The 15,515-nt window shown below is 48.9% G+C and overlaps 1 protein-coding gene across 2 annotated transcripts in view; it reads right to left on the minus strand.

The window, feature by feature from the left end:
- The window catches only part of LOC146813693 (solute carrier family 22 member 7-like), a 333,280-nt gene that overhangs the window by 266,709 nt on the left and 51,056 nt on the right, over positions 1–15,515 (minus strand). For both annotated transcript variants that reach the window (XM_085610181.1, XM_085610182.1), the window contains exon 2: positions 13,342–13,898. In XM_085610181.1, coding sequence (XP_085466307.1) covers positions 13,342–13,881 — 540 coding nt within the window. In that variant the 5' untranslated portion in view covers positions 13,882–13,898. The remainder of the gene's footprint in view (positions 1–13,341; positions 13,899–15,515) is intronic.

Consider the following 15,515-nt stretch of genomic DNA (forward strand, 5'->3'; position numbering starts at 1 on the left):
CACTTTATTTTCGGCTTCGCGCCGACTCTCTGCCTATATTGCTGCTCGTGGGGGGAATCTCTGTTAGGACACCGCCATCTTTGGCGGTTTGCAGTCTAGTCTTTTGTTGCCTGGGCTCATAAATCACCATGCAGATGCGACCGCGCAGCGGATGGGCGCAGCTGAGGCAAGCCCATCTGCGCCCGTCCGCTCTCGGTCCGAGCTCAGGGCATGTCCCCCTGGTCCGTTATTATCAAGCTCTCAAACATATTCAAGGGAGCAGCTCTTGGGGTGGGATCATGAGTGGGATAAGGCCTGTTGCCCAAGGATTATTCCTAACTTATTGAAGGAAGCACAGGACAAGTATTGCCCTAAGTGTTCCTTCTTCTTGCCCTGCATTACTGAGAATCGCAGCACTTCTCATGATAACACACCCTATGCAAAGACTATTCGAGCCTTTCAGGCACCATTTAAATGTCTTTTGCTAAATGCTAGGTCGCTAATCAAACACAGTGTGGAATGTGCTTTGTTTATGGAAGACCACAATATTAAACTAGGTTTTATAACTGAATTCTGGTCCGATGAAGCTTCAGGGCCTGATCTGCTGAAAGCTACCCCCCCGGCTTCCTTTGTTATACTCAAGATAGACTTCTGAAGAGAGGCGGTGGGCTAGCAGTCATTTACCATGACTCCCTCAGACCCACTTTTACCAAAGCCTCCAATCAGGCTTGTGAAGCTCTGCTAATCAATATTCAAACCTCAAATCATGAAACATTCAATAATGTCCTTTTGTATCGACCTGCTGGGCCCAGGGGTGCGTTTTTAGATTCTTTGGGATCGCTTCTAGAGGAAGGACTGTGTAACGAGCACTTCACCGTCATGGGCGATTTTAATTTTTATCTGGAAGATTTAAGTGACCCTGATAACATAAAACTGCAGCAAATATTTAGTGGAGGCGACCTCAAGCCGTTAGTATTAGACTCCACTCATTCCGCAGGCCATACACTGGATGGAATTTTCTCCAATAATCCCAACCTTGTCTATACCGACACTGTACCCCTCACTTGGACGGATCATGCTGCTGTCTTATTTGAACTTAAACAAACCCCACATAATAATTACAAACCTCCGGTTAGAGCAACTATAATTAGCAGGTGCTGGAAAAACATTGACAACCTTGCTTTAGGCAATCTTCTACAAGGCTCAATGCCAGCACCAGTGACTGATGTAGATGAAGCCACGACCACGTATACAGACTGGGTGGACTTGGCCTGCAAGAAGCTAGTGCCAGGTAAACGGTGTATCGCTAAGCGGGCACTGCCAACTGCCCCGTGGTACTCCGAAAGCCTAAAAAATAAAATATTAGAGTGCAAAAAGCAGGAAATTGTATGGAGGAGAGAGTAAAGTAATGCTGGTAGGGAGGCTTATAAGATAGGCCTGGCTAATTATAAAAATTGCTATTAGAAACAAAAAAGGCCTACTTTGGGGAACAGATTAGAGGTGCTGGCTCCTCATCCAAAGAGCTGTTCAAAACCATCTCTTTGCTAACCTCTTCTACTTGTCCTAAGATTGGAAGCAATGTAGAATTATGTGAATCTCTGGCAGCCTTTTTTCTACAAAAGGTCGAAAATATTTTCTCTTCCTTTACGTTTATGCCTATAGCTACCAACGAGGTAGTGCCAATGGAGCGCCTAAAGCCTAGTGGACTTCCCTTTAAATTTGATCATTTCACATCTCTAGATCAGCTTGGAGTCACCAAGCTGCTCTCCGAGATTCAATCAGGCTCCCCGTTGGACCCCTGCCCAGCCTCAGTACTGAAACTGGTCCCAGATATCATTGGGGAAGCCCTCACCCCATTGTTCGGTTCTATTTTTAAAACCGGTCATTTCCCAGCCTCCTGGAAAATTGCCTCCATTCTCCGATTGCTCAAAAAATTTAATCTAGACTCAAAAGATCCGAGCAATTATAGGCCCATCTATCATCTTCCCTCTCTGGGTAAGATGATTGAAAGGGCCATGAATGGTCAACTAAATCTCTTCCTGCAGACTAACTCATCTCTAGACACCACACAGTTTGGATTTTGTGCTGAACATAGCACTGAATTGGCACTAATAAAATCCACGGACGAGATCAGGGAGGCCTTAGATCAGGGTGGCGCTGCCATACTTGTCATGCTGGATCTCTCTGCCGCATTTGATACGGTCCATCATGAAGTTCTGATGGACCGTTTATCAGCGGTCGGGGTTAAAGGCAGGGCCTGGGACCTCCTGAAATCGTTCCGAGCCATACAAACGGTGGACCTCGGTAGAGACGGTTCCAAGCCCTTCTCTCTCCCATGTGGAGTCCCACAGGGGTCGTCGCTCAGCCGAACATTATTTAATATATATGTCACTCCGCTGGAAACCCTGATTAAACCTTTTGGATTCCAGTTGTACTCCTACGCCGATGACAAGCAAATTGTGTTGTCAATCAAAAAGGGGTCAGAGGTTGAGACTGCCTTAAAGTGTCACAACTGCATGCATGGCATCAAACTGCCTCAAACTTAATGCAGAAAAAAACGAGGTCATGCTCTTTGGGAACACGGCCAACCTCTGGACACCGGACTGGTGGCCGACTATAATGGGAGGGCCTCCTGTTCCGGTGGTAAAGGCAAAAAATCTTGGAGTGCTCGTAGATTCAAAATTGTCTTTTGATGTCCAGGTCAGCAGGGTTGTCTCATCCTGCTTTTTTATGCTCAAAATCTTGCGTAAAGTTAAATTCCTCCTCCCAGAAGACTGCCTGAAAACTGCCGTTACTGCACTCATGCTGGACTATTGCAACAGTCTCTATATTAACATCCAGAAAAAACACAGGTCCAGACTCCAGACCATGCAGAATGCGGCAGCTAGAATGCTCACTGGCACACCCAGGTTTACTTCAGTAAGGGCGGGACTCAGATCTCTTCATTGGCTACCTGTGGCATCACGGATTCAGTTTAAGGCCATGTGTATAGTCTTCAAAGCTCTTAATGGCTTGGGCCCTGACTTCTTGAGACATTCAATTCAGTGGTATGTTCCGGGGAGAGCCTTGCGCTCCCTGCAATCGAGACTCGCTATCCTCCCCCGCTACAATAAAACCAGCTGGGGTGGCAGGAGTTTTCGCCATTACGCTATTAAGGCATGGAACAGCCTTCCTTTTCATCTTAGGAACTCTACAGAACTTCTTCCCTTTAGGAAGGGATTAAAAACTTGGTTATTCGCCTAGATGATCTTTCTAGCCCACTGCTTCAGCTGTCTCCTTTGGCAGGTAGTGCATAGCGCCAGGACACCACAGGGTAGCAGAGGGCTCTAAAAATCTCAGTAACATAACATAACAACATAACACACAATTCATGGTGGGGCAAGTGTAATAATACTTACCTTTGTTTCCAGTGACAACAGGGTGGGTTGGCATCGTGGCCAAGTTGCAGCTGCAAAGGGAGGACCTGGACAATAGGGTCCAAGACAGAAACAGAAGTTGGAAACAACAGAAACATTACGTTTTGACCTCATTTCCTTCAATTTTGCCAACTAGAAGTATGAAGTTTTCCCACCAGATATTCCCCAATGGAAAGTCACATCATGATTCGGTTGTGGGACTCCCTCCGACAGCCACTTCTGCCTCTGTAGGTGTCGAGGAAGGAAGGATATGCTGGCAGTGTCGGTGGGCCTTAATTGGTCTTTCGTTCATGGACCGCCAACATCCAAATCGAGAGGGCAATTTTTTTTCGGTCTGGATTTTCCTCCCAGGAGTGTGAGGTTCTCTGGGCATCCTTGACGCATTGCCCCCTACTCCCCTATCATCAAAGTATCTTCACAATACTTTGGTCCTCAATATCATTGTCACAATATTCTAATATCCCTTTGGGGAAGACATGTGGGTTCAGGGGTGGATAAAAGTAATGGAAAGTACAGGTGGTTTGAGAGTTCAAGAATGGGTAGAGGTAAATCGAGGTGACGATGATGTGGGGATTCACAGGTGGATAGAGGTAAAGGGAACTGAGACTTAAAGGCTCATGGGGTATGGGTGACAGGGGACACAGGGTTGTATATATATATATTCCCTTAAAAAACCATAGGTTTCACACATGTTATAGTTAGCTGGACATTTCACTCGTAAAAAACCAATGAAATTCCCCCGTTATAGTTAGTGCAGGCAACTATAACTCACGCGACCGCAATCCTCTGCTGATGACGTCAGATATTACATCACTGTATTTAGTCACTTATTTACCCATGTCTTCTTCCATTAGTCTTTAGCTATACATATATTACAAATATTTATTAATCAGAAAGACACATATGTCATCAGTGATGTAATATCTGACGTCATCAGCAGAGGATTGCGGTCGCGTGAGTTATAGTTGCCTGCACTAACTATAACGGGGGAATTTCATTGGTTTTTTACGAGTGAAATGTCCAGCTAACTATAACATGTGTGAAACCTATGGTTGTTTAAGTGCATTTGCAAGGTTTTTTAAATGCTAATTCGTAACTATAACGTGTGTGAAACCTATGGTTTTTTCAGTGAATTTCAAAGGTTTTTTAAATGCTAATTTATGTATGTATTTTTTATTTTTTTTATGGGATTTTTAGCGTGCTCGCACGGTGCGCGAACCTCGCTTAATTTTCCGTTAAAAATTATAAAAAAAAATTTTACGTGTGTTTTTTCAGCGTGCGTGCACAGTGCGCGCACTCCGCGATTTTTCGAGAAAAAAATAAAATCTTTTTTTTGCCCTTGGGGGTCCTTCTGGGACCCCCTGACAAAGGCATGGGGGTCAGGAACTGTCCACCCTGCCCCCTTTTCACGTTCTCCACCTTTGATTTTCACCCCCTCAGACTGCGAGAGACAAAATGGCGGCCGACACTTCCTGGTTTCGACCGATTCGAATGTTTACCGACATCTAACAACCAATCAGAATTGCACAGTGCGCGCACGGTGCGCGCGTATAGATATTTATATGCTTTTAAATGCTATTTTCTCAGGAAATACTGAACAGATTTACACGAGACCTTCAAAAGGCACTTCCTTGACCTTATGGCTACCTCTCTGCCAAATTTCACGTAATTCTGTTCAGCCATTCGGGCTGTACCTTCGACTAAAGGTCCTATGGAAAAATGCATGGGGAAAACGCGTTTTGGGACCCCCCCTTTTTCTCAGCCCCCGCTTGACGAATCACCCCGAGACTTTCAGGGCAGGAGCGGAGCAGAGCGCCCCAACTATTTTGAAAATTTTGCGAGGATTCGTCAACCGGCGCCAAAGTTATTCCAAATAGAATGTTGCGGATTTCCTGTGGAAACTAGGTTGTAACCATAACTATCTACTGGCGACCGCCAGTAGATAATATATATATAAATATATATATATATATATATATATATATATATATATATATATATATATATATATGTATATATATATATATATAGATTAGGAGATGCTGGTAACTTTAGGGCTTAGGGGTGAGTTAAGGGTAAGAGAGGGTGACGAGGAATCAGGGGTGGGTAGAGGTAAAGGGAGGTGAGGGTGACTTGAGGTTTCAGGCATGGGTAAAAGTAAGGGGAACTGAGGGTGGTTTGAGAGTTCAAGGATAGTTAGAGGTAAGGGGAGGTAAGTGTGACTTGAGGGTTAACAGGTAGGTAAAGGGACCTAAGAGTGACTTGAGGGCTGAAAGGTGGATAGAGGTAAAGGGATGTGAGGGTGAATTGAGGCCTCAGGCATAGGTCGAGTGTTCACGGGTGGGTTAAGGTAACTGGAGATGAGAGTGACTTGATGGTTCAGAGGTGAGTAAAGGTAATGGGAGGTTAGGGTGACTTAAGTTCTCAGGTGTGGGTAGAGGTAAAGGGTGGTGAAGGTGATTTGAGGGTTCAGGGGTATTTAAAAGTAAAGGGATGCGAGGGTGGGGCGCTGCAGGCCACACAAGCAAGATGGCCGCACTTACGTGAGGCTCTTGCCATCTGGGAACACTAAGCAACATTATCCTGCCCCATCAGTCCAAATTTAGCATCCAAAATGGAGTGATAGAAGAGGCGCATGGCCCGCTGAGCAGCCGGAGGAGCACAACAGCTTAAAAACAGCGCTGAATGGTGACTAAGAGCGAGCGCTACTAGCAGTAGACACGGATCGCCTAAAATGGCGGCTGCTGGGAAAGAGTCAGTGAAAACGCTCTCCCTCCCTCGCAGCTCCACCCTTAAGTGAGGCCTTCCCCCGAGCCCCTGCACTCTCGAGTGTTGGTGTTCGAGGCCCTCCTTCTCCCGCAGGTTTCACCTGCACCTCATCCCTGGTGGTCCAGTGGACCTCTGTCTCCATTCTCTCGCTCTGCTTTTTCTCTCCTTTTTCACTAGTTTTTTCCCCTCACTTCTATCCCCCCACTTCCCTCTCCTTCTGGGTCTTTCACCATTTTCTGTTGTTTTCCCCTCATTTCAAGCACCCCCTTCACTCTCGTTCTGTGTCTTTCCTCTGTTTTTCACTCGTTTTTTACCCTCATCTCAATCTCCCCCTTTCACTCTCCTTCTGTGTCCTCTGTGTCATTCCTCCACTCTTTCAGCTCGTTTTTCCCCGACGCTGCTGCCCCCGAGGCCCCTCCCCCAAGCAGGACCAGTGCGACCGGCCCAATCCAGCTCCCCTCCCCGCTCCCGCCTCCCAGCTGTCCAGCCCTCCCCAACCCCTACTTAATGGCACGCCAAAGGCAAGCCCATCTGCCCCCGTCCACGACCTAACTGCGACCAGCGCCAGGAACTCTCAATCTCTGCACCATCAACGCTATGACCCAGTGGCACTCCATGCTCTCAACCCGGTCGCAACAACAACTGCAAGCTAGTATCACCAGCCGACACCTACGGACCCTTCAGCTGTCACCGCTGCTGGCACAGCTGCAGCACCACCAAGACCACGGACCCAGCGCAACCCGCCCGCAAGAACACAACCGAACCAAAGACCCTGCAATGCATCCTCCTCAATGTCCGATCCCTCCACAAACACGCCACCGAAATCTGGGACCTCCTCGACAGCACCACCCCAGACGTAGCATTCTTACCGAAACCTGGACCAACACCACCTTCGGACCGGACATCGCCATCGCCATTCCCCAAAGATACAAGATCTCCAGGAAGGACCTCTCCACCTGCCCGGGAGGAGGAATCGCCATCGTCCACAAATTCACCCACCGCCTGAGCACACTCCCCGACGAGCCCAAAGACCTGATGGAACACCTTCAGTTCAAGATACTAGCCAGCCCTACCTCGACCCTCTGAGGAACACTCATCTACTCACCCCCTGGACCCCGCAGACTTTACGCCAACTCCATCACAACATCATCTCCCTGCATGCCATCGCGTCCACCAACTGCACCCTACTGGAAGACCTGAACTTCCAACTCGACAAATAACTGGACCCCAGCACCACATCCCTCCTGGACAACCTCCACAACATTGGACTCTGCCAGATTGTGACTGAACCCACGCACACAGCAGGACACACCCTCAACCCCCTCTTCACAACAGGAAACTCAATCACCTTCAACCACACCACCGAACTCCTATGGACTGACCATCGATGCGTCCACTTCACCTTCAGAACACCCACCATTCACAGACACCAGCACCTTCTCCCACGAAGAAACTGGACCAGAATCACCGACGACCAGCTAACCTCATCACTCAGCAACTCCACCCCAACCATCGCGGTAACAAACAACCCCAACACCGCAGCCCAAACCCTGCACAGATGGATCTCCGATAGCGCCAACACCATAGCTGCCCTCAAGAAAAACAACAACACCCACATCAAGAAAGCTAAATGGTTCACCACTGAACTTCAAGAGTCCAGACACACTTGCCGCCGCCTCGAAAAGGCCTGGAGGAGCACCAAATCCACAGAAGCCCACAGCAACTTCAGAGCCGCCACCAACTCCCACCACCAATTCATCAGAAAAACGAGGAAAAAAACGATTAAAGACAGAATCTCCACTCATGCACACGACATTAAAGAACTCTTCAACATCATCAAGGAGTTCGCCCAACCCACCAGCGAGTCCACTAACATCCCTCCCTCACAAGACCTCTGCGTCAAACTCAGCACCTTTTTCCATGACAAAATCAAGAGCATCTATGACAACTTTGACGAAGACAGCCAACACACTGAACCCTCACCAACCACCCAGACACCCTGAAGCCAGCGATCGACAACTGGACAGCCCTCACCACCAAAGACACACTGAAGACGATGAAGTCAATCCACTCTGGGGACCCCATAGACTCCTGCCCCCACCACATTTTTAACAGAGCCGCCGATACCATCGCACCCATGCTCTGCCACACCATCACCCATTCCCTGGCAACCACCTTGTTCCCTGGCGACTGAAAACAAGCTGAGATCAACCCCCTCCTGAAGAAACCCTTGGTGGGCCCCACCGACCTCAAAAACTACAGAACCATCTCCCTGCTCCCGTTCCCAGCAAAAGTCATCGAGAAAGCCATCAACAGCCAACTCGCCACATTCAGCGAAGAGCACAACATCCTCGACTCCTCCCAATCCGCCTTCAGAAAAAGCCACAGTACAGAAACCACCCTCCTCGCCGCAACAGACGGCATCCGTACCTTACTGGACAAAGGAGAAACAGCAGCCCTCATCCTCCTCGACCTCTCTGCGGCGTTCGACACAGTCTCTCACCGTACCCTAATACGCAGACTCCACGATGCAGGGAACCAAGACAAGGCCCTTGACTGGATCCGCTCCTTCCTCTCTGGCAGAATGCAGCGGGTCAGACTCCCCCCTTTCCTCTCAGACCCTACACCTACCACCTGCAGAGTCCCCCAGGGGTCCTCCCTCAGCCCACCGCTCTTCAAAGTCTACATGGCTCCGCTCGCCCCCATTGTCAGAGCCTACGGACTCAACATGTCATACGCAGATGACACCCAACACATCGTCTCCCTATCCAACGAACCCAACGAACCCAACACCACCAGACACCATGCAACCTGGGAATCATCCTGGACTCAGAGCTAAAAATGGACTGCCAGATGAACTCCATCTCTTCCTCCTGCCTTCCCACCCTCTGCCTCCTGCGTAAGACCTTCAAATGGATCCCCCTCGAACACAGAAAGACCGTCATTCATGCCCTGGTCACCAGCAGGCTCGACTACGGAAACGCACTCTATGCCGGAATAAACAAAAATCTCACCCGCAAGCCACAGAACATCCAAAATGCCGCCGCAAGACTGGTCCTCAACCTGTCAAGACACTTTCACATCTCCCAGCACCGGCGCACACTCCACTGGCTCACCTTCAAGATGCTAACCCACGCTCACAAGGCCCTCCATGACACCGGGCCATCATACCTGAACAGCCGACTCAAATTCATAAGAGACAAATTCCAGACCAACACGACGAACGCCAAGGAACTATTCAATGTCATACAGCAGTTTGCAAAACCCACCAGCGAAGCCACGGACGTCACATGCTCCCAGGAACTCTGCGACAAGCTCAGCTCCTACTTCCACCTGAAGATCAAGGTCCTATACGACAACTTCAGCGAGCCAGCACCAGACACCACCCCCCTACCCACCACAGCCGACAAGCCGACAATCACTATCTGGGATCCCGCTCCCATCAAACTCATCACCGCGACCATGAAGAAAACCCACTCAGGAGCCCCAACTGACCCCTGCCCTCCGCACATATTCCACAGGGCCGCCATTGCACTCGAACTAGGATGGAGCATCAATGCCGCCCTCAGTTCCGGCATCTGGCCAGACGACTGGAAACAGGCACAGGTGAAACCTCTCGTCAAGAAACCTACAGCCGACCCTACGGATCTGAAAAACTACCGGCCCATCTCTCTCCTCCCCTTTGCAGCCAAAGTCACAGAGAGACTCGTAAACACCCATCTGACCACCTTCATCGAAGAGAACTTCATCCTTGATGCCTCCCAGTCTGGATTCCACAGCAACCACAGCACTGAGACCGCCCTTTTCGCCGCCACTGATGACATCCGCATGCTACTCAACCAGGGACACACTGCGGCCCTCATCCTTCTGGACCTCTCCGCAGCCTTCGACACTGTCTCACATCGCATGCTCACAGCCAGACTTTACAATGCGGGGATACAAGGAACCGCGCTCGACTGGATCCAATACTTCCTCTCCGGCAGAACCCAGAGGATCCGACTCTCTCCCTTCCTCTCCGATCCCACGGAAATAAACTGTGGAGTACCCCAGGGATCATTACTCAGCCCCACGCTCTTCAACATCTACATGACCCCACTCACCGCCATCGTCAGACAGCATGGGCTCAGCATCGTATCCTACACCGACAACACCCAGCTAATCCTGTCACTCACGAAGAGCCCCGAAGACACTAGACTCGGTTTCCAGGAAGGAATGAGGAAGTATGGATGAAAAACAGCTGTCTGAAGCTCAACTCAGAGAAGACCGAGGTCCTCATCCTTGGACCCTGCACCTCTGCCTGGATCAACACCTGGTGGCCCTCTGCCCTCGGGAACCCTCCCACCCCTACAGACCATGCTCAGAACCTCGGCATCGTCCTTGCCTCCTCCCTCTCCATGAACCACCAGATCAACACCGTCACCTCCAGCAGTTTCAACTGCCTTCAGATCCTCCATTAGACCTTTAAATGGATCCCCCCTGACTGCAGAAGAATCGTCACCCACGCACTCATAACCAGCAGACTGGACTACGGCAATGCCGTTTACACCGGAATCAACAGAACTCTTCTACACAAACTCCAAACCTTCCAGAATGCTGCAGCCAGACTTGTCCTCGGGACACCACGTCACAAGCACATGACCCAACACCTACGAGCCCTCCACTGGCTCCCTGTCGAGAAGAGGGTCACCTTCAAACTCCTCACCAACACCTACAAATTCCTCAACAACATCGGACCCAAATACCTCAACGATAGATTATCTTTCCACGTACCCAAGAGGAACCTCTGCTTCGCTGACCTGACCCTCGCAGAGGTCCTCCGCATCCACAGAAGCAGAACTGGGAGGAGAGCTTTTTCCTACATCGCAGCCAAGACCTGGAACGAACACCCTGTGAACATCAGATGCTCCCCGACCCTGCACTTGTTCAGGAAGGACCTCAAGACCTGGCTTTTCGACTGATCCGGAGCTGCTCTTCCCCCCCCAGCACGGGTGAGTAGCGCGCTTAATAAACCCCCTGATTGATTGATTGAGAACCTACCCACTGCATGCGAAATTGATAATGTAGATGACTGCACCATGTATCAGAAAGTTATGAATGGCTGTCGTGTTTACTTGTTTATTGAAGTTCTGTAATGAACCATGAAACTGAAAAAAAGGGAGGCAAGGGTCACTTGTGGGCTCAGGGGTGACTAGAAGAAAAGGGAACCAAGTGTGACTTGAGAATTCAGTGATGGGTATCAGTAATTGGAGGGGAGAGTGACTTGAGGGTTTAGGTGTGAGTGACATAATGGTAGATGAGGGTGACTTGACTGTTAAGGTGTAGGTAGAGGGTAAATGGGGACAAGAGTGACTTGAGGGTTCCGGGGTGAGTAGAGGTAATTAGAGGTGAAGGTGACTTGAGTGTTCAAAGGTGCGTAGAGGCAAATGGAGGTGAGATTGACTTGAGGGCTCTGAGGTGAATAGAGGCAATGCATGGCGAGAGTGACTGGAAGGTTGAAGGATGAGCAGAGGTGAAGGAAGGTGAGGGTGACTTGAGGGTTCTGGGGTTTTTAAGGGTAAAAGGTTTAAAGGGAGATTTGAGGGCTTAGGGGTGGGTAGAAGTAAGAAGAGGCGAGGGTGATTTGTGGGCCTAGGGTAAGTTGAGTTAAAGGGAGATGAGTGTGACTTGACAGTTCAGGGGGTGGCTATAGGTAAAGGTAGTGAGGGTGAACTGAGTGTTCAGGGATGGGTAGGTAATTGGAGATTAGAGTGACTTGAGGGTTCACAGGGGAGATGGGGAAATGAGAGGTGAGGGTAATTTGAGTGTTCAAGGGTAGGTACAGGTCAATGAAGGTAATAGTAACTTGAGGGTTCTGGGGTAAGTAGAAGTAATGGGAGGGGAGAGTGACTTGAAGGTTGAAGGATGGTGAGGGGGACTTGATGGTTCAGTGGACAAAAAGTTAAGGGGCGGTGTGGGCAGCTGGGGAGTTCAAAAAGGGGATAGAGGTGAATGGAATTGAGGTAGAATTTAGGATTTACAGGTATACAGAGGTAAAGCGAGCTGAGAGTGACTTGAGGGCTCATGGGATGATAAAGGTAGGGAGGTAAAGGTGACAGAGGACTCAGGGATGGTCAGGTATAAAGGAAAGTGAGGTCAACTTGACAGCCCCAAGGACTGTAGAAAGTGAAGCAAGGGTGACTTGAGGGATCAGTGGTGGGTAGAGGTAAGGGGAGGCAAGGGTGACTTGTGGGCTCAGTGGTGACTAGAAGAAAAGGGAACTGAATGTGACTTGAGAATTCAGGGATGGGTACAGGTAATTGAAGGGGAGAGTAACCTAAGGGTTCAGGGGTAAGTGAGGTAACGGGAGATGAGGGTGACGTAAGTGTTCAGGTGTGGGTAGAGGGTAAATTGAGATGATAGGTAATGATAGGTGAGGGTAACTTGAGTGTTCAAAGGTTGATAATGGCAAATGGAGGTGAGATTGAATTGAGCGTTCTGGAGTGAGTAGAGGTAATGCGAGGTGAGAGTGACTTGAAGGTTGAAGGATGGAGAGAGGAGGGAGGTGAAGGAAGGTGAGGGTGACTCAAGAGTTCAGTGGTAGAAAAAGGTAAAGGGCAGTGAGGTGGGCTTGAAATTCCAATGGGGGATAGAGGTAAATGGAGGTGAGGGTGAATTTATCATTCACAAGCAGATAGAGGTAAAGTGAGCTGAGAGTGAATTGAGGGCTCATGGGATAATAAAGGTAGGGAGGTGAGGGTGACAGAGGGCTCAGTGGTGGTCAGCTATAAAGGAAAGAGAGGTTGACTTGACAGCTCATCGGAGGGTATAGGTGAAGGGAAGCGAGGGTGACTTGACGGTTGAAGGCTAGGTAGAGGAAAGATAATTGAGGAAGTCTTGAGGATTCAGGGTTGGAAAAAGGTATGGGGAGGTGAGGGGGGCCTGAGAGTTTAAGGGATACCTTGTGGCAGCAGGGGTGTGGTCAGTTGCAGCACCATGTTTAATTCATGGTTGCCCTTAAAATACCAAGGTGGTTTTACATTGGCAATTGTGTGGGTTCTTTCTCTCCACTGCTAGTTTTGTGATGGTCACTATACAATAATGTACTCATGTTTTCACCTTGCACATACTGGCTGCTTTCCCCAAACATTAACACTCATCCTGGTTATATGGCAGCAGCTGGTAGCTAAGTAACTCTTACCTGAGTGGCTATGGTAGAGGTGAACTGGGAGTGGTCATAGGTCCAGCCATACTGGCAGCTCTGCAGGGTGGAGTTGTTGGGTGGTCCCAATGTGAAAGTGCTGTTTGGCCCCCAGGGGGAGGCGTTGAGTGTTGCCCACGTGGAGGCATTGGGTGGTCCCCAGGCAGAGGCATTAGGTGTTCCCCAGAAGGAGTCACTGAGTGTTCCCCAAGTAGAGTTGTTGGTTGGTCCCCAGGTAGAGTCTTTGGCTGGATTCCAGGTAGAGTTCTCCAGAAGGTGCCATTGAGGCTCTCTGTACATCTTGCAGGAGTTGAGAGTCCCATCTGACTCCCTGGGGATGCTGATGAGGAGCAGTTCTTCCTCTGTGAGATTCACAAATCCATCCTGGAGGGCACAGGAGTGGCGAGGCACCACCACCAGGAAGTTGTGCAGCACAAATTGGGCAGTGATTGAGATTCGGTAAATGGCTACGAGGAGCAATATGAATATTTGGAATCTTCCAAAGCCTCCAACATCTTTTAGGAGCTCCTCGAACTTCATCCCAATTAGAACCCTAACTGTGGGACAGAGAAAGATAGGGGTGAGTGTTAATAAACTCAATCTCAATCTTTCTTCTGTCCACCCATTGTGGACAGAAGAAAGGAGAGCTGACAGATCAATCACAAAAGATGTAGGCAGTGTGCAGTGGCCATTAAATGAGAAGGCTGATTGGTAGAACTTACTGCAGGCTCAAAGAGATTTTCAGATGGTTTGAATAATCTAAAGAAAGCAAATGGGGAGGAGAGTTGCAACAATGGAGGGGCGAGTGGCCTGCAATGGCAAGCAGCAGAGATAGCAATGTTACTAGGCCACCCACAAAAGACTGATTAATAGCTGCTGGCTTCAAAGGGATAAACTGCCAGAAAGGGAAGGGAGAGCTGGCATGTCTGTAGGCAAGTATTCAGAGGAAGGAGAACTGCAAGTACCTTATGGAGCGTCTACAAGCTTCAAGCGGATGCGTGGAAAGAGGGAGCTGCCCATAGATGGAGACTGTGAATGGTTGAGGAGGGTGCCTATTAGTAGGGGTGATCTTAGATAAGCTTCATCAACAAACAACATTGGCAAAACATATGATTGGTACCCTGTAAGAAATTGGATTATTAGTTGACTGGAGTATGAGCCCTGGTTAAAAGAAAAACACAATCCTTTACAGGGTGAACCGCATAAAAGTCACTAAATTAATTAACCTGTGCTTAACCCTGGTCAGCTTGGTGCAAAAAAAAAGTCAGGCGTAACTTAGAGGCAATGAGTGAAGTATTTTGCACCACACAAACAGTAATAATGTGGAAACACAACAGGAGAAAAATCCACACACATTTAGAAAAATAGAGTACATTTTAATAAATTATTCAACACCAGAATGGCAAAAATCCAAGCTACAGAGACATAGTTAAACATTTAAAAAGTTTTTAGTAAAAATTAGCTCCTAAAAGATCCAAGTGGTAACCGTGGACATCTCGTCGCAGGAGACTGGGTCAAACTGCGATGGAGCACTGCTCGAATACAAAAAATGGATTGTGTCTGGTTGGTGCTTATATTCAGACTTAGAAGAATGTCAAAACAAATGTTCAGAAAAGGTAAAATCCAGCGGGGCAAGGCTGCAGGAGGTGTCATTGTCCGATAGCCCTGGGTCGAAGCAGGGGTGAAGACTTCTAGTTTTGGACTTAGTCTCTGAAATCAAAGTATCCAGCGGGACAAGGCAGAAGGCTGTAGCTGAAGACAGTTCCACGAAGCCAGGTACCCCTTTTGAGAAGAACAGCTGAACAAAATTTGCTGTCATGGAGTAGAAGGTAATGGGAGAAGCTGAAAAGTAAATCTGACTGGAGATGCACATCAGGTGGCCTGAAGAGCAGATTGGTCACTGGCCTCCTCCTGGTTCTCGGAGCAGTTTTGACCGAAAATAAGTCCCCACTTTTGGATTTTGGCACTCTGGTCACCTTCAGCACCACATCCAAGGGTCCAGGACTGGTAGGGCATTACCTTGAGGGTCAGAACTCACACAGGCTGGGGTCAGGTATGGGTCCGAGGTGAAAGGAGCCTTTTGTGTCCCTGAAGCTCCCATCAGGAAGCCAGCAAACTAGCACTCTGGAGTTACTCTGGTTGTCCTGGATTAAAGTTGCACGCCCAGTCCTTCT

Source organism: Triturus cristatus, chromosome 6 (genome assembly GCF_964204655.1).
Source record: "Triturus cristatus chromosome 6, aTriCri1.1, whole genome shotgun sequence".
Taxonomy (NCBI): Eukaryota; Metazoa; Chordata; class Amphibia; order Caudata; family Salamandridae; genus Triturus; species Triturus cristatus.